This window comes from Mastomys coucha, unplaced genomic scaffold, assembly GCF_008632895.1.
Source record: "Mastomys coucha isolate ucsf_1 unplaced genomic scaffold, UCSF_Mcou_1 pScaffold22, whole genome shotgun sequence".
Lineage (NCBI taxonomy): Eukaryota > Metazoa > Chordata > Mammalia > Rodentia > Muridae > Mastomys > Mastomys coucha.
The window spans coordinates 25,801,150-25,820,119 of NW_022196905.1; the positions used below are offsets into that span (position 1 = coordinate 25,801,150).

The window sequence follows — 18,970 nt, forward strand, 5'->3', positions numbered from 1 at the left end:
TGTCTCCTGGCTGTTGCACCTAGTTCCCCTCTCTCCTCTTTCCCATACCCTCCCCCCTCTTCTCACATGACTCAGGGTCATCATGACCACTCTGGACTCTCCTAGATGTCTCTGCTCTGGCTATGTCTCCCTTTTGTTAAAGGAACTTTGGATTGCTCTGGAGAGCTCCCTAGTGTACACACACACACACACACACACACACACACACACACACACACACACAAACACACACACACCTCACATCACACACGAAAGGATGGGGAGGGTGGGGCAAGATAGGCGAAGCACAAAGAAAGGTTAATATAGTCAAGTTTTAGCCGCGTAATTAAACGCAACAGTAGAAGATTACAGTGGGGTCCAAGCCTAGGAAAGAGATAAAAGATGGCTCCCTTCAATCCGTTCTGACGCCTCCTCACACAGTCTGCAGTCCCTCAAAGGCTCCAGGAGCTCGCCACTCCAAGAGACTGCAGGCCCCGCCCACAGTCCGGGCATGTTAGGCCCCGCCCACAGCCCGGGTGAGTAGGCTGCCCCTGCCCTATTTTGCATATTCATGAGGTAGAGCAAGGCGTGGTAAGGGGTAAACCTTAGAGTTAGGGATTATTCCTGAAGAGTCTCCTGTGGCCCTGGCCGGAAAGTGTAAAACCAAGGGGCGGGATTTGCTGGGAGAAGCCGTTGGCGTCGTCGCTGAGGTGAAGGCTGAGGTGAAGGCCTCACCGCATGCACACGCGGGCTCTCGGGAGGAAGGCGTTCGGGTGGGTTCTGTGGTCTTCGAGTTCACACTTCTCTGTTCTTTTTAATTGACTGGTTTGATTTGGAAGTATTTCGTGGAACTCGGAAGCCCATCCACCCCCACCCCAGGAAAAGTGTAATCGTGGCGGAGTGCCGAGGAGGACCGGGAGCTTCAGGTAACATGGTTTCTACTCAGGATGGTGAAAATTTTCACACATTAAAATGTGGTGGTAGCCGAGTGGTGGTGGCGCCTGCCTTTAATCCCAGCACTTGGGAGGCAGAGACAATGGATTTCTGAGTTCGAGGCCAGCCTGATCTACAGAGTGAGTTCCAGGATAGCCAGGGCTACACAGAGAAACCCTGTCTCAGAAAAAAAAAATGTGGTGGTGAGAAATGGACTGGTAGACCTTGAATTTCCATCATTTTAATAGCTGTATGATTTAGGTCTTTTTAAAATTGGAACTGGAGATCACTAACTAAGTTAAGTGAAATAACCCAGACTCAGAATGACACAGAACCACGTTTTCCCTCATATGTGGAATCTAGATTTAGAGGTACACATACATGATATGATCCTTAAATGGGCCATGCAATACATTATCTGCTCACCTGGTGAAAGCAAAGTGTAAGTGTGGTTCTTGCCCCTAAAAGGTGTTAGATTTTATTAGGATGATAGCCTAATTTCTCCTTCATCAGACCATACATTTCTTGAGGTAAAGACCATATTTTACTTTTTGAAATCCTGTGTTTTACCTGGAACAGTGCAATTGCACAGTAAATGTTGAATAAATGGATTAATGGAAATAGCATGAAAAATATATTTTAAAAACCAAAGAGCATGAACAAATACCCAATTAATACAGTGGGAACCACTTAGTCCAAGCAAGCATGAAGTATCAGAATTATCAGGGACAAATGGAATTTGTTAAAATGGTGGCTAATAATTTATTGAAGTATACTCAGCAAAAGGTTAAACAGGGAGAACTTTGGCAAACCAAATTCTCTTGCTGATCTTCAGTTCCCTTTATTCAAATTTTATGTTTTTTGTTCTTTTTCTTTTTCTTTTTTCCTTTGTGAGGCAGGTTTTTGTGTAACCTGCTGTCCAGACTGGTCTCCAACTCAGAGATCATCTGCCCCTGCCTCCTGAGTGCCTCCCTAAAGGTTGCCATATAACCCCGCACATTTTACTTTCTCTTTGTGTGCATGTGTGTTTTCATACACCTGGAAATGCATGTGCATTTGGAGGTCAGATGTTAGTGTCTATTATCTTCTTTGCTTGCTTAGTGTTTAAAAATGTTTTTTTATTTGTATTATTATTTTTTAACTTGTACAGGTGTTTTGCTTTATGTATGTGGGTGCCTAGTGCCTGCAGAGGCCAGAAGAGGGCATCAGATTCACTGGGTCTGACAGACAGTTGTGAGCTGCCATGTTAGTGCTGAGAATTGAACCTGGGTCCTCTGGAAGAACAGTCTGTGCTCTTAACCACTGAGTCATCTCTCCAGCTCCTTTACCTTTTTTTTTCTTTTTTGAGACAGGGACTCTCATTGAAGCTGGAACACTTTAAAAAAACAACCTTCAAAAATACACAGCTCAGGGGCTGAAGAGTCAGTGGTTAAGAGCACTGACTGCTCTTCTGAAGGTCCTAAGTTCAAATCCCAGCAACTACATGGTGGCTCACAACCATCCATAATGAGAGCTGATACCCTCTTCTGGAGTGCCTGAAGACAGCTACAGTGTACTTGCATATAATAAATAAATAAATTTTTTAAAAAAATACACAGCTCAACATATATAATTTTACTCTTAGTTTAACTCACAGCAGGTAGTTACAAATAGATATAATATACTATGTATTGTAATGAGGACATAACTTGAACTTGGTAGAGGTGGTAGTAGAAATTGGGGCATTGTTTCTTGAAAAACTAAACCATGTCCAGAAGATAGGTAGTAATTTGAAGTAGAAAAGGATGTTTCAGACCAGAAGAATATTGCCAAAAGAAAGTAAAGGTGTACAAATGACTGGTGCATAAGAAATATCAGGGGAAATGATTGAAGAAATTAGGGGGCCATGAGGCAAGTCTTGAAACGATGGTAAAGAGTTTTGTTTTTTTTTTCCTGAGGGTAGTTGGGGAGCTATGTAAGTACTTCAGTTTGGTAGTAATATACAAATAAGGTTGTAATGAGAAAAGTCTAGCTGAAACATAGAAGGGAGATGGCTGAGCACAGCAACAGGCAGATGGGTGGTTGCAGCAATTCAGGCAAAAGATGAGGCTGATCTGATCTAAAGTAGAGATGGCAGGCCCAGGGTAAGGGTACACACGTATAATCCCAGCATTTGTGAAGTGGAGGCCTCAGAATCACCTCAAGTTCAAGGCTGCTTGGGCTACAGAGCAAGTTTGAGGAAGCTGGAGCCATGTAGTGAGATTTTATCAAAACAACAGTAGCAGCCTCAACAATAACAAGGAAAGAAGACCCCCAATATAAGTAGACAACTGTGTGGAGAAAGTAAGCAGTTGACACATTTGAGAAATACTAACTTGACTGAACAAAGAGATAGGGCAGACTTGAGTCATACATTTTCAGACTGAGTGATTTAAGTACTTGGTGATGTCATTCGCTAGGAAACAGAGGGTTTGAGGGGAAAGAATTTGCATTTGGATATGCTAAGAACATCAAAATAGGAATTGTCTAATGGGCAGAATTGTAGATCAGTAACTCATGAGAATGACCTGGGCTAGGAATATACACACGAAAATCATTAGACTATAGTCATTGAAATAATGGGAGTATATTTGTTTGTTCAGTGGCTATGTTTAGAAGTTTTAAAAAAACTGAGTGGTGGTGGTGCACACCTTGTGTCCCAGCACTCAGGAAGCAGAGGCAGGGCAATCTCTGTGAATTCAAGGCCAGCTTAGTCTACAGAGTGAGTTCCAGGACAGCCAGGAGTACACAGAAAAACCATCTCAATGAATAAATAAATAAGTAAATAACAGAAGACTACTAGTACAGAAACTCGAGGAATCCCAATACGGCAGGAGGAAAAGAGGCAGGGAGAAAAGACTGGAGGATGGTGGGAGGGGCAGCCGAGTCTGGGAAACACCAGGAGAGGAAGGCTATTATACAGGTGCTTTGTTTTGTTTTGTTTTGTTTTGAAAGCAAACATACTTTATTACATTTCATGAAGTATGTATCAAAAACTATTCTAAGTACCATATTAGTTTAATAAATTTAATCTTGAAATAAATGTGAAGTAGTCACTGTTACATTTTTTTCTGTGCAGATGGAGAAACTGAGACCCACATCTTGTCCAAAGTTACATAGTGAACTTCACACTGAGATGTGGTCTTAGGCGGTTTTGTTTCAGAAAGTCCACGTGTTTAAACCTCAGCCTATGTTACTACTCCAGATGTACAGTGAGCAAGACCTGGAAGCTGGGTCTGTACTTACGTTTACAAAAACAGAAACCAAACATCAGAGGAATTAATTTAACCAGAGTTATACAACTGCTAGGTAATAGAATCCATACCTTGAATCCCAGCACTTGGGAGGCAGAGGCAGGTGGATTTCTGTGTTTGAGGCCAGCCTGGTCTATAGGACAGTTCCAGGACAGCCAGGGCTATGCAGAGAAACCCTGTTTCGACAAAAACAAATAAACAAAACAACAACAACAAAAAGCATCCAAATTTGAACCCATATTTCTTAATTACAAAGCCTATTTTTGCTAGATTGTATTGTTGGCTGGTTTTTTTTACATATCATTTGTGTTGCATAAAATTTAATTTTACTTGTTTTATAAATATTTTTTAATCCCTTCTCAGATGCAGCAGCCCTGGTAGAATTGTCTTTCAGTACTATAAATTTAATCTGGGTCATCCATATATTCTAAAAATGCAGGTGCTTAACTGTATGTGGTGATCTAATGGGCAGATGCCATCAGATATCTTATGATCGTAAAGAGATAGGCTAAAATCTTATCAATATAGAAAGTGATTTAAAAACCATTATTCCTTATATTTATCGATTCCCCTGTGGAGGTTATACTGTAATGGGTTAGAACTGGAACTTAAACCCTTACACCTACCTTTTTTTTCCTTCCTTATTTCTACAATATAAAGGGGATGATCTGGGTCGTATTTGACAGTTACACTCTAAAGATAACAAAAGAAAACAGCATTTAAAGACTGTTCAAGGACCACTAGGAAGACCTTGGTCTCCTGTAGAAGCATTACACTAGTGTCCTCTAGTGCTGCCTGAAGAAATAATTTATGAGAAATTCAATAGCATCTGTTTATAGTCTCTATCACCACCTTGTGGCACTGTCTCCAAATAATTCTAACCTCTTATTTGCAAAAATCTTACAGAATCTTGCCTTAATTGCTAATATAACAGGCAACATATTGCCCTGGGTGAGCCAGAATGGATTTTCTTTAAACAAGTTATTACAAGCAAGGCCCCCAATTGAAATAAAATTAAAGCCTTCAGAAAGAAAATGGAAGATTTACTTTTAAAAAGTTCCACTGAAGCAAAAAAAGGATGAATAGTACACTTTTAATTCCTAACGTTTAGACATTTAAAAAATGTTTTCCTAGACTTGGTAGTATGGTTGTGGGTTTTCCCAGCTCCATTGCGTTCTTCATTGTGATCTATGTGCATACCGGGGAACTGATCATGTCAGCCATTCTCCATGTGTAGTCTAGTCATGCTCAGCTGTCAGGTGACAATCCTACCAATTTACAGTTTCCAAAACATTTCATTATCATGAATAGAAACTTTCCTATTAAACTGCCATTACTTCTATCCCCACCCCAGTCCAGATAACCTCTCACCTACTTTTTGTATGTATATGTTTGCTTACTTTATTGTAGGTACTCACATGTGAGAGCATATATTTGTCCTTCTGTATCTGGCTTTGTCTAATTTTAACCTAGAATTGTGCTTGCACGGTTCATTTACATTGTGGCATGTCACCTTTTCTAAATATTTGAGTAGCCCTTAAATATCACAAAACACATTTTGTTTATCTGTTCATCTGCTCTTTTTTTTTGAGATGGGATCTAGTCCAGGCTGACAAACTCCTGGGCTCAGACGATTGTCCTGCCCCAGTTTCCACTGTAGGTGGGCATCCAGTGCATGCCACTGCCCCCAGCTGTGTGTCCGTTTGTCTGCTGATAGGCATTGGATTGTTTCCACCTTTGATCGTGAGGAAGAAGGCTGCTGTGCATGTGGATATACAAGTGTTGGAGGCCGTCCCTGCTCCTTCCTCCCCGTTTATTTCTTTTGGCTGTACGCTTAGAAGTGGAAGTGCTGGATACTGGTGTAATTGTTTAGAAATTTGAGGAACTGCATACTGTTTTCCACGAAGGCTGGGCTGTTTTACACTCCAGCCAACAGTGATGAGGATTTTAATTCTCCATCTCTTCACTAACACTTATCATTTTCTTCTTTTGGAGTTGGTTTTGAGTTTGTAAACAAATCTGAAGTTAACCTAAAAAAGTGTTTTGAGCCCTGCTGAACACAAGAAGGCAGCTCCTTTTTGAGGCACAAGAGCGCTGGATGGGATACATTGTTGAGTGTTTTGGTGACTTAGAACTTATTTTCCTCTGAGAATGTGTTAATGAATGAATAAATTATTTTATAATTTTTATTGAGTTGTTGAAATTTAATGCAGAGACTTTATACCGGATTTAGTAAAAGCTTATAGTGAAAATTCAAATGGTTATTAAAATTAGTTACCAAAATCACAGTTAACTTATATAGCTCTCATTTGGAAAATTCAAAATAAGTATTTTTATAATTCAGATTCATTTTTGTAATTTTGATAGGGCCAAGAAGAACTATTTTAGCTCAGATCTTCCTTTGTATTTTCAAAATTGAGCTTGGTAAGGTTGTTTTTTTTTTGTTTTGGATTTTGTTTTTTTTTTTTGTTTTATAACAGGACAGTCTGAGAAATTGTCTATACTTAACTGTACTTGATTTTAATTTTTGATTTTAGAGTTCAGTTCCATCTTTGGAAAGACAAGATAGTAAGTAAGTATTTGTTTGTTTGTTTTTCTTTTTCTTTTTCTTTCTTTCTTTTTTTTTTTTTCCGAGACAGGGTTTCTCTGTGTAGCCCTGGCTATACTGGAACTCACTGTATAGACTAGGCTGGCCTCGAACTCAGAAATCCGCCTGCCTCTGCCTCCCAAGTGCTGGGAGTAAAGGCGTGCGCCACCACCACCTAGTAAATAAGTATTATGTAAGGGAAAATCTCTAATTTTTTTTTAACAGGTTGGAATTGTTGAAAGAATCCTGATTCATTCTCATGATGGCTACTGCTCAGCTCTCTCACAACACCAGAACACTGAAGGCATCTAAGGTATTTGTTAAGAATTAAAAAGAAAAATCAATGACCGTTTAGTGAGTTACTTAATTTAAAATTCCTTCAGCAGCAGTTTTATCAGTTAATTGGCACATAATACTCTGGGAAAGTATGTCTACATTTTAATGCCTAATGGATGGGGGATATTCAGAAAATTAAGACCAATTATAAAGTTATGTCCTGGGTGCTTGTTTCATGTTTACTAGAGTAAAAGAAATCAGAAACAAAACGACGTTTAAAGAGAAGGTTCTTTGTTAGGCATGTGCTTCCTGAAGCAATTAGGAAACTTGTCATTTTCAGAACCAAAGAGGAGAGATCTGAAAGAAGCTTTGATGCTAAGAGTCTGGGGAAGAATGTATTAGTCACTTCCTGTGCGGATGACAAAATATATGAGATAATAAACTTTAAAGGAAGGAGGATTTATTTTGGCTCACAGTTTCAGAAGTTGCTTCTATTGTTTTTGACTCAGTATCAAGGCAGAACATCATGGAGACATTCAGGGGGTGGGGGAACACGTGGTCGAGCAAAGCAGCACACCACAGTGGTCAAGAACAGGAGCGGGGGTCAGGAGGAGACACCACGTAGCCTAGCGTCACTTCAGGAGATTCTGTCTCTTAAACGTTCTGCCATCTCCCAGTATCACAGCAGGTTGATGAGCGTGCCTTTAAGTTCAGGGGACATTTAAGATTCAGACATAACAAGCTATAGTATGTCAGGACAGGGAACTTTGCTGGATTTACCCAGGCTAGTTCAATAAATCCCAGAATAGTCATTAATGCATCACATACAGTTATTTAGATTCAGTATATAATATATGTATAATAATGTGTTGTTTTATGAGAAAATACAAATGATGATCTTTATCTTCTTTGTCATCATATTAAGAAAAATAAAATTGAGCCGGGCAATGGTGGCACATGCCTTTAATCCCAGCACTAGGGAGACAGAGGCAGGTGGATTTCTGGGTTTGAGGCCAGTCTGGTCTTCAGAATGAGTTCCAGAATAGCCAGGGCTATACAGAGAAATCTTGTCTCGAAAAAGCAACCAACCAAACAAACAAACAAAGAAAAATAAAATTTATGGTAACTAAGTCAATGTACCTATATTTACATACACATGAAAAAGAGTGAGAGTGAGACCAGGAGAATCGTCACATGCTTGAGACCAGTTGGGCTCCATAGTGGGTTCCAGGACACCCTGAACTAGATTGAGAAGCTGTCTCTACCTCTCAACCTACAAAGGAATATAGTAATTCAAATTGTAGCAACTTATGATCCTTGTATAATTTGAAATGATGAAAAGGCTCATAGAGGAGAGAACATTTCATGAGGAAACCTAGCTGTGCCTTGGCTCAGGATAAGAAATAAGCGTGGAAGCTGGGCAGTGATGGCACACACCTTTAATCCCAGCACTTGGGAAGCAGAGGCAGGCAGATTTCTGAGTTCAAGGCCAGCCTGGTCTACAGAGTGAGTTCCAGGACAGCCAAGGCTATACAGAAAAACCCTGTTTCGAAAACCCAAACAAACAAGAAAGAAAGGAAGGAAGGAAGGAAGGGAGAGAGAGAGAGAGAGAGAGAGAGAGAGAGAGAGAGAGAGAGAGAGAAAGAAAGAAAGAAAGAAAGAAGTGTGGTATGGTATGTTTTAGGGAAAGCTGCTCTTTCTGTAGTAAAGCTGTCATGTTGGCCAGGAGGAGAAAACAAAATGGAATAGGAGTACTGTGCAAAGCCCCCAGAATTAGATTTAATTAATTGTGATTTAATGAGTGTCTTAGTTACTTTTCTATTGCTGTAATAAGACACCATGATCAAGGCATATTATAGAAAGAAGAGTTTATTGGAAGCTTACAGTTTTAGAGGGTGAGCATATGACCATTATGGCAGGGAGCATGCCAGCAGATAGGGAGGCATGACAGTGGAGTGGTTACTGAGAACTTGTGTCTTGATATATATAGAGAGGGGGGCGGGAGGTGAAATATATATGTATGTACACTATCTTGAGAATGACCATAGAATGGATTTGAAACCTCATAGCCCACCCTCAGTGGTACACCTCCTCCAACAAGGCCATACATATTAATCTTTCCCAAACAATTCAACCAATTGGAGACAATGCATTCAAACATATGAGTCTATGGGGGCAATTCTCATTCATACTACCAAAAATAGGAAAGAGAAACTTAAAAAAAGTTTTATCACAGTAATTTATTTCTTAAGATATGTATGTGTGTGTGTGTGTGTGTGTGTGTGTGTGTGTGTGTGGTTTGCTGGCTAGTTTTATATCAACACAAGCTGGAGTCAGCAGAGAATAGGGATCTTCAATTAAGAAAATGGCTCTATAAGACTGGGCAGTAAGCAGGCCTATAATTAATCACTAATTAATTTTCTTAATTAGTGATTGATGAGGAAGATCCCGGCCTATTGTGAGTGATGCTATCCCTGGGCTGATGGTCCTGCATTCTATGAGAAAGCAGTTTTAGCAAGCCATGGGGCGGGGGCAGGGCTGGTAAACCAGTAAGTAGTGCCTCTCCATTGCCTCTGTATCAGCTCCTGTCTTCCTCCTGCCCTGCTTGAGTTTCTGTCCTAACTTCCTTCAGTGATGAACAGTGCTGTGGAAGTGTAAGCCAAATAAACCCTTTCCTCTCCATGTTGCATTTGGTCATGGTGTTTCATTGCAACAACAGAAATGCTAACTAAGAAACTGAGTGTGGGGGTGAGCAGTGCACCCTGGTGTACTTGCAGAGATCAGTTGCCTCTTTGTGGATCCTGGGGAAGGAACGAAGGCCTTCAGGCTTGGTGCCCTACACAAGGAACCATCTTGCTGGCCTGGAATGAGAAACTCTTTAGCCTGTTTATCACTAATGCTCTGACTCCATCAGTGTAGTCTCATTCCAGTAAGACAGGGAAAGCTTACTCTGTCACTAAATGTTACAGCTCCCAAATGCAGACTATCATCTGAAGACTTGGTGACAACAAAAGTTCTAAGAATGAGTTGGTATTAAGAAGACTTTTGTCCACTTTTTAGGATTAGTATGTTGCCTCTCATGATCACAGCAGGAATCACATTCATCTAAGATATTTCTGCTAGTCCCAGAGCCAGAATTAAAACAAACAACTCAAGTATTGGATGAAAGAGGAAAGTCATTATTCAACTTTCGTGGGTTTTCTGTTGCCTTAAAGGTTAAATACAGTTTCTTTAGTATGGTGCCCTAGCTTTGCTGCACATTGGCTTCTGTTTAATTTCCCCTCACTCTACTCAGCGTGAACTCTGAGGACTGGTTATTCTGATCTGATGGCCACGCCCCATGTTCAGCATCCCACCTTCTTGGTGCCCTACTCACACTCCTCTTCTTTGCCACTTATCTTTAGGGCTCAGTTTAGCCTCACTTTTCCCACAGCCCTCCTACTCAGGTGAATAACTGCTCCAGCCTCGACTTGTGGTTGATCCCAGGTATTGTGCACACTTGTAATACCAGCATAGGTGATCCCTGGTGCTTGCTAACCTAACTGGTTGACTCTCGGGGCAGTGAAAGATCCTATCTCAGAGAGAGAGAGAGAGAGAGAGAGAGAGAGAGAGAGGGAGGGAGGAAGGGAGGGAGGGAGGGAGGGAGGGAGGGAGGTAGGGGTGGGGGAGAGGGAGAGGGGGAGAGAGAGAGAGAGAGAGAGAGAGAGAGAGAGAGAAACCTTGAGGTTGACCTTTGGTGTCCATATGCAGGTGTACACACATGGTTGCATAACTGCACATATATGTACCTGTACACACAGGAGCATATCCATAGCACTCAGAGAACTTTTCTTGCTTTAAAAAAATAGTTTATTAAAAGAGACAATTTGGTGGTTAGAAATGGTTGATAGAGGGAAAAAAAGCCAAAGAGGAGTGAAGCTGCTTCTAGCCTGGTAACTGGAATAGATGCTGATTTACTTGTCTAGGGATGAAACTGGAGACCATGCTTTATGCTTGATAGCAGAGACAAACTGAATTTCAGGGTCTACAAAGTAGTATAGGAGCAGATGTCCAGATACTAGAAATATAGGCAGGGAACATAAGTTAGAAATTGAAGTCTTCTCTATAGACTATAACTGAAGCTGTGAGGACAGACAAGAGAATGGTGAAGAGAGGAAAGGACTGAAGACACTCCTGGGAAGATGATTGGTTAAAAAATGAGGAATGGGCTGGGTGTGGTGGCACACTCTTTAATCCTAGGAGGCAGAGACAGGCAGGTCTCTGTGAGTTGGAGTTTAACCTGGTCTATAAAGTGAGTTCTAGGCTAGCCAGAGCTACACAGTGAGACCTTGTTTCATAAAAGTGAGAGTCAGGGAATGGGTGGGTGGGGTGGGATTCAGCTGTGTAGGGATGGTTGAAAGCTGAAATAGTGTCAGCAGGTAGCAGTTTAGCTCAATAACCAAGGTTCTTGCTAACATGCAACAAGGTCCTAGGTTTGATTGCCAGTTCTGCCAAAACAACAAGAAAACAAAACAGTGTCAAGGCAGCTTGAGGAGGACACATGGATAGAGTGTCAGATGCTCCAGACAAAGGGTCAGTACGCTGATAAGTTGTACATGGTAGCTTTGGAGAGAGAGAGAAGGGTAAAATTCAGATTACAGTGATGTCCCCAGAGTGTGTGGAGAGAGGAGTGAGGCTATAGAATTATAAGAAAACTCCCAGTTTCACGTCGGATTAATGGGTCATTGAAATAAATAGTTTTCATCCAAAATTACTCTAGTATTTGCCTGCCTTTCTGTTGTGTCTTCTTATATGAAGATCTATTTTAACTCAGCGTTCAGAACCCTGTTTTCTTTGATTATCTAGAAATGTGTCAGATTTGAAGTCTTATAAAGTTTCTGTCCTATCTGTGGTAATGGTTTGATGGGCTGAATATTCATGAATGCTGATTTTTATCATCTTTGATTTTCTTCCAGAACACAATTTTCCCATCCCAGATCACAAATGAGTATGAGTCACTGGTGATGGTGAAGAAACTGTTTGCTACTTCCATCTCATGTATAACATACTTGAGGGGCTTGTTTCCAGAGAGCTCTTACAGAGATCGCCATTTGGATGGTAAAGTTGGATGAAATGATTGCTTTGGCTAGTGTTCCTTTTTCTACTCAGCAGGATGAAGCTCCCCTCTCTCATAGAGTGCATTAATTTTAACTCATGGGCATGTTCTTCAAGATCAATTTACTAATTCACTTTCCATTTTAATTTTGCTGTGTGTTGGTTTTACTTATAGGAACCATTAACTTCAAGCTAGATATCAAATGAAAAAACAAACTTGGTGAGCTATGTCTAGTAATTCTAAGCCATCTTTGTAAAACTGAGAACAAAAATCTATGCTGAAGATTTACATTATTTTGTGCCTCAGTTGAATTTGTTCTTTGAGGTACATTTTGACCCCGAGGAATTTCAAAGGAATTAGGTGAGAAACATCTCCCTATTAACATATATAAGTATGCACAGGAGACATAAATCCATAAATTTGTTGGCTAGCATGGTTATTTAGACAGTTATTTTAATCAGTTAAGTTCTTTTTACAATAGCTTATCTTTTCATTTTATTGTTATTAGTGTGCATATATTTCCTTCTAAGATGCTGTTTTTTCCAAATCTAATTTGAAATTTCTCATGTTTATATTTAATAATATACCATCGCTTCATTCTAACTTAATTTTCTTAGGCAATATTGATTCTCCACATGAGCGTCAGTGAGTGCGTGTTTGCTGTAAACACGGCGCATGGCACTTGTAATCATGACACCTTGTTTCGTGTTAATCACTCCTTTTAACTTAGGAGCTAAATCTGTAAGATTTGGTGTGTTTTCAGGGAGCATATAATTTGTTTTCCCTCCTATTTGGAACATGGAGTTATAAAAGAAGGCATACTTTGGAAATTAAGTACTTTTTGTATTTCAGTTGCTTCTGCTAACATTGAACAAAACAAAACAAAACCCACAGCTCTTACTTCAAGAGATAAAAGAGATAGTTTATTCTAGGGCTAAATGTGAGTGGCGTGGGCCAGGGGTACAGATTTGGGTTGCTGCCAAGGCCATATTCTGTGTTCTAGTATGGAAGAAGTTTCATGAAGTTCTTACAGTGACAGAACAAAGACAGTCATAGAAAGTCGGCGATACAGCCAAGTGGGGAAATGTCTGCTGCCAGTTTCGGGTGCTGTCTGCTGACATTTCCAGCTTTTGTGTTGGTGTTAGCTAGGGAGTTTGTTGGTACATTCCAAAAGGACTCACCTAATATCCACAAGGATGTTAGCTCATAAACAGAGTTAGGTAATAACTGGCTATGAGGGGACTAGAGATAGCCCAACATAATTTGTAGTTCACCTCTGGACCTGTAAAATTCCCACTTTCCACAACCACTGAAGCTTTAATCAGTCAGTCAGCCTTGTGAAGTACAGCTTCTCTCCAGGAGCACTGCCTTACACTGCCCTAGGCACGGAGGCAAAAGCATTGCTTAGAGTTCCATCTTTATTTATTTATTTTTTTTGTGATTGTTAGAGTAGACACTAGTTTTCCTTAATGTATTTGTATTTAAAGTGACATCACAAAAATGCTCAGTGTCTGTAGGGAACTCTTTTTAATAATATCTAAGAATTTTGTCAAACTAAAATAATTTCCCTATTCCTCAACAATGGTAGAAGTGATTTTAATGTTAGCATAGGAAAACCATATGAAAAAGATAGAGGACTCTGAGAGCTGGTGAGATGGCTCCGCAGCCATAGATGTACTTGCAGCCGAACCTAATGATCTGGGACCCACATAATGAGGAGAGACCCCTGTAAGTCCTCGTCTTCTGACTTGTACATATGCAGTGTGCACACACCTTTCCACTACACATACATGTATGCAAATCTATAAATTTATAAATACTTGACAATTTAAGAGGCTCCTTTAAATCATACATGTGTCAGTGACTTTATACAGATTTCTTTGTACACTTATGTCTTCCTTTCTTCCCTCATATGGGAAAGTGGGAGATCTCACATGGAGATGTTTGAGAATAACTTATGCATTTGTGTTTAATATTTTTTTCATTAAGAAGGAAAATAATAAGGCCATGCAGTGGTGGCGCATGCCTTTAATTCTAGCAGTTGGGAGGCAGAGGCAGGTGGATTTCTGAGTTCGAGGCCAGCCTAGTCTACAAAGTGAGTTGCAGGATGGCCAGGGCCACACAGAGAAACCCTGTCTCGAGAAACCAAAATAAACAAACAAACAAACAAACAAATAAATAAATAAAAGAGGGAAAATAATAAAGAATTAAATTGGAAATGTGTTTAACTTGTTAGTTGAGATGGTCTCTGTGACATCTTAGATTATTTAGAGAGAAGGAAATAAGTAAAAGAAACCAGAGTGGGAGTCTGCTACATTGCTTCAAAACTAGAACTGAGCTAACTATCAACAAAGGATTCATGTGTGAAGTGGATATTTAAACATTAAAACGTGCTATGCAGTGGTGGCACATGCCTTTGACCCCAGCACTCAGGAGGCAGAGGCAGGCGGATCTGAGTTCAAGGCTAGCTTGGTCTACAGAGTGAATTTATTGACAGCTAAGGCTACACAGTGAAACCCTGTCTTGAAAATCACAGTAACAACAACAATAACAAACAAAATAAAACAAAAAACAGAAAGAAAGATAGAAATATAAATCATAAAACTAAGTTTTACAAATAAAAAAAAAAGGAAATGCCTTATTTAACATGGAGTTTTCAGTATAACAGTGATGTTTCTATTTTTCTAGACCTCAGTTTAAAAATTCTCCGGGAAGACAAAAAGTGTCCTGGATCATTACATATTATTAAATGGTAAGTAAATTCTGTAAATTACCCATCAAACTTTATTTTCTAAAATCATTTCCTTAAACTACTTTTCTTAGTCCTCTTTCCTGAAAATTGTAATAATTATTCAGTATTATTTTAAACTATTGATTTCATTTTGGAAGAAAACAGACTTATATAAAGAAAAAAAAACCTAGCTGTGCTTGATTATTCACCATATGCTGTTTACTAACATTGCAGTGGTGAGAAGAGAGAACACATTTCTGTGCTTCAGAACTGCTTATCTATTATTTATAATATTCTGTAGATATGTGGAAAGGTGTTTGGGGTTTTAAAAGGTGATTAAACGGAACAGGCAGAATGATTGTTAATTTATATACTTCAAAACAGAAGTGCAAACTAATTACATATTGGATTTATTTTGGCTGTTCTTTGGGCAAAAGTGACCCTGGATGTTATCTCTTGACAGGATTCAAGGCTGCTTTGATGCTTTGGAAAAGAGATACGTAAGAATGTTTGAAAATTTACCTCCAGATTCAAGACTCATCTTGACTCTTTAAAAAAGTCTAGACATTTTATTTTGTAGTGTTTAACAATATAGCAGTGCCTGCTTTTTTATTTAGTAGTTGATTTTCTGTTATTTTTTTTTTTTGTGTTGCCTCACTGTTGTCTCACTTACATCAATTAGAAGCGAAAGCTTCATTCTCCTTTTTATATACACATATCTTTTTTAACCACAGAATTTCCTCTGAAGTCACTGGACAAGATCTACAGGATGTGGGTTAATGAAGACAAGAATCTGGTAGTTAGCATGTTGAACATGTTCAAAATAGTGGTGATTCAGTTTGCAGATGGAAAAGAAGAAATAGTTAAATAATGAATTTTTACTCTATTTTATTTTGTTAATTATAACCCCTGTGTATAACTTTGTACTTTTATGAGACACAGCCCAGATTTTAAGTGCATATGATCTCTCATGCTTCAGTAGACACACATGAAGAATGTGAAAAATGAAGTCTCAAGGCCTGGCTGAAGAGATGAGATGCATATAAATGAAATTCCTACTGCTATCCTCCCTCCATTTTCCCTGTTTTTACTTCAGCTTCACTTTAAGAAGTGTTGCAGTGAAGGAGCTTTACACTGTATTATGAATGCAGTCAGAGGTTCCCTCATTTCTTCCCACTCTTGAGTGAACAGTTGCTCACATTCATTCCATGTTGACCCAGGGGATAGAGGGATACAGAGATAAAACAGATAAGGGAAGGAAGGGCTTAGAAACCATGGCGGAAGGTGCGTGTTGCTTATATGAGGGCTAACGATGCTAGTTATCTCCTGGCTCAGCCGTACCTGTGGCTAAACTATTGGCTGTGGGGTCTGGGTTGAGAGACACTGCAGCATGAATTTCAGCTTCTGGGCTTCAGGAAGGATCAGCCTCTGAAGGACTGAATGCCCAGGAACTTTTCATAAGCTCCTCATTGTTACACAGAAGACAGTTTTAGCAAGTCAGTTTCCGCATAGCAAAACCTCTTATCTGATCTAGGAGTTGTGTGAAGGACGATTACCTAAGCAGTTCTCAGCCAGGAGACTTCCTGGTTTGCCAGGTATGTTTTAGGACTAAGTTATGCAAAGACTCTGTGAATTCTTCAGAAGAGAAACTCCACAAATCTCAGCTAACAGTCATAATCAAGGCCATCCAGGCTGTGACAAGACAATGTTCCAGAAAAGAAAAGGAAAGGAAAGGAAAGGAAAGGAAAGGAAAGGAAAGGAAAGGAAAGGAAAGAAAAGAAAAGAAAAGAAGAGAAAAGAAGAGAAAAGAAAAAAAAAAAGCAGGTCACTGGTGGCACAAGCCTTTAAACTCAGCACTCAGGAAGTTGAGGCAGGTGGATCTCTGTGAGTTCCAGGCCAATGGGGCTTACTGAGTGAGTTCCAGGACAACCAGGACTGTTACATAGAAACCCTGTCTCAAAAAACAAAACAAACAAACAAAAAAAAAAACAAAATGTAGTTTAAGTAAAACCAAGTTTTGAGTAGCAAGTGCCCTTGAAAGATGTTCTGTTAAAGAACATGATCTTACTAGTTATGAAATTCTGGGTACTTTATATTTTGTGGTACATTTGGATTCTTTAAAGGAAGCACATATATTAAATAATTCTTACAAAAAGAAACTGTATAACCTCCCCAGTTTCCCTCTCATCTCTCACAATTCTTTCAGAAACTGAACTCTGATCATGTTATTCTTTATAACTAAAAAATTTCCAGGAATTTAAAAATAGTGTTTAAAGCCCTTGGCACGATCGAGCAGGCCTGAATGTCCCTATTGATTTTCCAAGACACCTTTCCTCACTCCCATGCTCAGGCTATGTGAAGACGCTATAGGATGCCAGTTCCTTGTATCTTTGTACATACTGTTCCTCTTGCTCAAAAAGTTGTGTCCAGACCCTCTGCTCATGGCCTGCCTAGCTCCAATTTGTTCTGCAGCTAAAACTGTCTGTCCCTCATTGAGAGACCCACTGACATTGTGTGCTGTTTCTTCACAGCAGACCCTGAGTATAACCGTGTGGCCATGTGATCTTCTTAACGTTAGTCCCCCTTACTAGTCGGCATGCTTCTTGAGATCAGTGGCTGGCCATATAATGTGTCAATAAACTATTAACAGTTTTCACTGTGTGGTCATAAAAGTCAGTTATATGCCAGAATAGCCACAAGGTGGCACTAAAGTTTTAGTCAACTGCTACAGAATTATGGTCCTCAGATTTTATATTTTAGGTTTAAGAATTTATCAAAGCCTTGATTGTCTCTATGTCTGTATATTCGATATTTCTTTAAAGCTGAGAGAATGTCTTTGTAGTTTTGTGGTATAGAGAGAGGCACGTGGTTGTGAGACACATCACACTTTCTAATTTTTTTTACCTTGCTTGGTAAGTTTTAAAACGAGAACTTATTAGGAATTTTTGTGCTATATTTAATTTTGAGCAGTAATGAATTGTTTTGCATATCTTCTGGTTCACAAATTAGAAAATAAAAGACTTTTTTGGGTATCCCTCCCTCTGCCCCAGTAAAGTCAGTGTTCGTAATAGAAAATTTTTTGATGAGTGATTTAGTTCCTTTTTCTGACCTTGTGAATATTTTCTCTCTGAAATAATACTTGAAATAGTCTCTTTCAGAAATGTCAATACTATAGTACAAACATATAATAACAGCAGTTTTCTTTTCTCTTGAAGCTGCACATGGCAGTATTAACAGTAAGTACAAACTTAAGGACCGCGTCTGCCTCTGCCCTGACTTTTAAGTAAGGCATTTAAACAGCAGCCTTTCCCTTTCTCCCTCCTGGAGGGTTATGACATTTTGGCATTTAAAAACTGGATGTATCAGAACTTTAATAAGATATTATAAATGTTTAGTATATTTCTTTGGCATATATTATATGAGAGAACATAGAGAATATATCATATTAGCTCTTAGGATTTAAATATATTTTTAGATATGTAACAGATTGAAAGTTTTTTTGTTTTGAAAGTTTTTTGGACTTTTTTTTTTTGAAGTTTTATATACCCATGGGTATAAAATGATGGTAGGAAATTGAGATAGCATTGATAAAATATATTAATTATTTAAATATTTATGGCATAATAAATTAAGAATTTATTTGTAGTTCAGTCATATTAATTACAGATACTTTACATCAGTTATAAACTTCCTTATATTTAGTGTTCATAGAAAGTTCTAAAGATTCCAAGTGTTTAGTAAAATAAGAGCTTATCCTATTTCTAGCTTGAAATATGCCTAGCTAGTACTCAGTTAACAGAGCACAAATTAAACTCTTTACAAAGACAGTGTATTCAATGAACAGCAATCTAGTAAGTTTTGGAAATTAAGTGCTTTGTATTTTCCCTTAAACAGCTTTACACAAATCCCAGGGAACCTGAGGTAAGATGGTGGTATATAGATGGTAGTGTATGTATACCATATTTAAATATGTTTATCTGAATTGAGGATGTAGATTATGTTCTAGACTACCACATAAACAGAGCAGTTAATCGTGAACTTTATGTTTTATTATAAATGAAACCAGTCTTTTATTATGAGATTTTTTTTTTTTTTTT

General features: G+C 39.0%; 1 protein-coding gene across 3 annotated transcripts in view; it reads left to right on the plus strand.

Annotated features, from left to right (window-relative positions):
- Window positions 1-568: 568 nt before the first annotated feature.
- The window catches only part of Hormad2 (HORMA domain containing 2), an 85,855-nt gene continuing 67,453 nt past the window's right edge, over window positions 569-18,970 (plus strand). For all 3 annotated transcript variants that reach the window (XM_031341915.1, XM_031341916.1, XM_031341917.1), the window contains exons 1-7: window positions 569-905; window positions 6,997-7,084; window positions 12,003-12,144; window positions 14,831-14,894; window positions 15,337-15,373; window positions 18,089-18,109; window positions 18,768-18,794. In XM_031341915.1, the coding sequence (XP_031197775.1) occupies window positions 7,031-7,084; window positions 12,003-12,144; window positions 14,831-14,894; window positions 15,337-15,373; window positions 18,089-18,109; window positions 18,768-18,794 (345 nt within the window). In that variant the 5' untranslated portion in view covers window positions 569-905; window positions 6,997-7,030. The remainder of the gene's footprint in view (window positions 906-6,996; window positions 7,085-12,002; window positions 12,145-14,830; window positions 14,895-15,336; window positions 15,374-18,088; window positions 18,110-18,767; window positions 18,795-18,970) is intronic.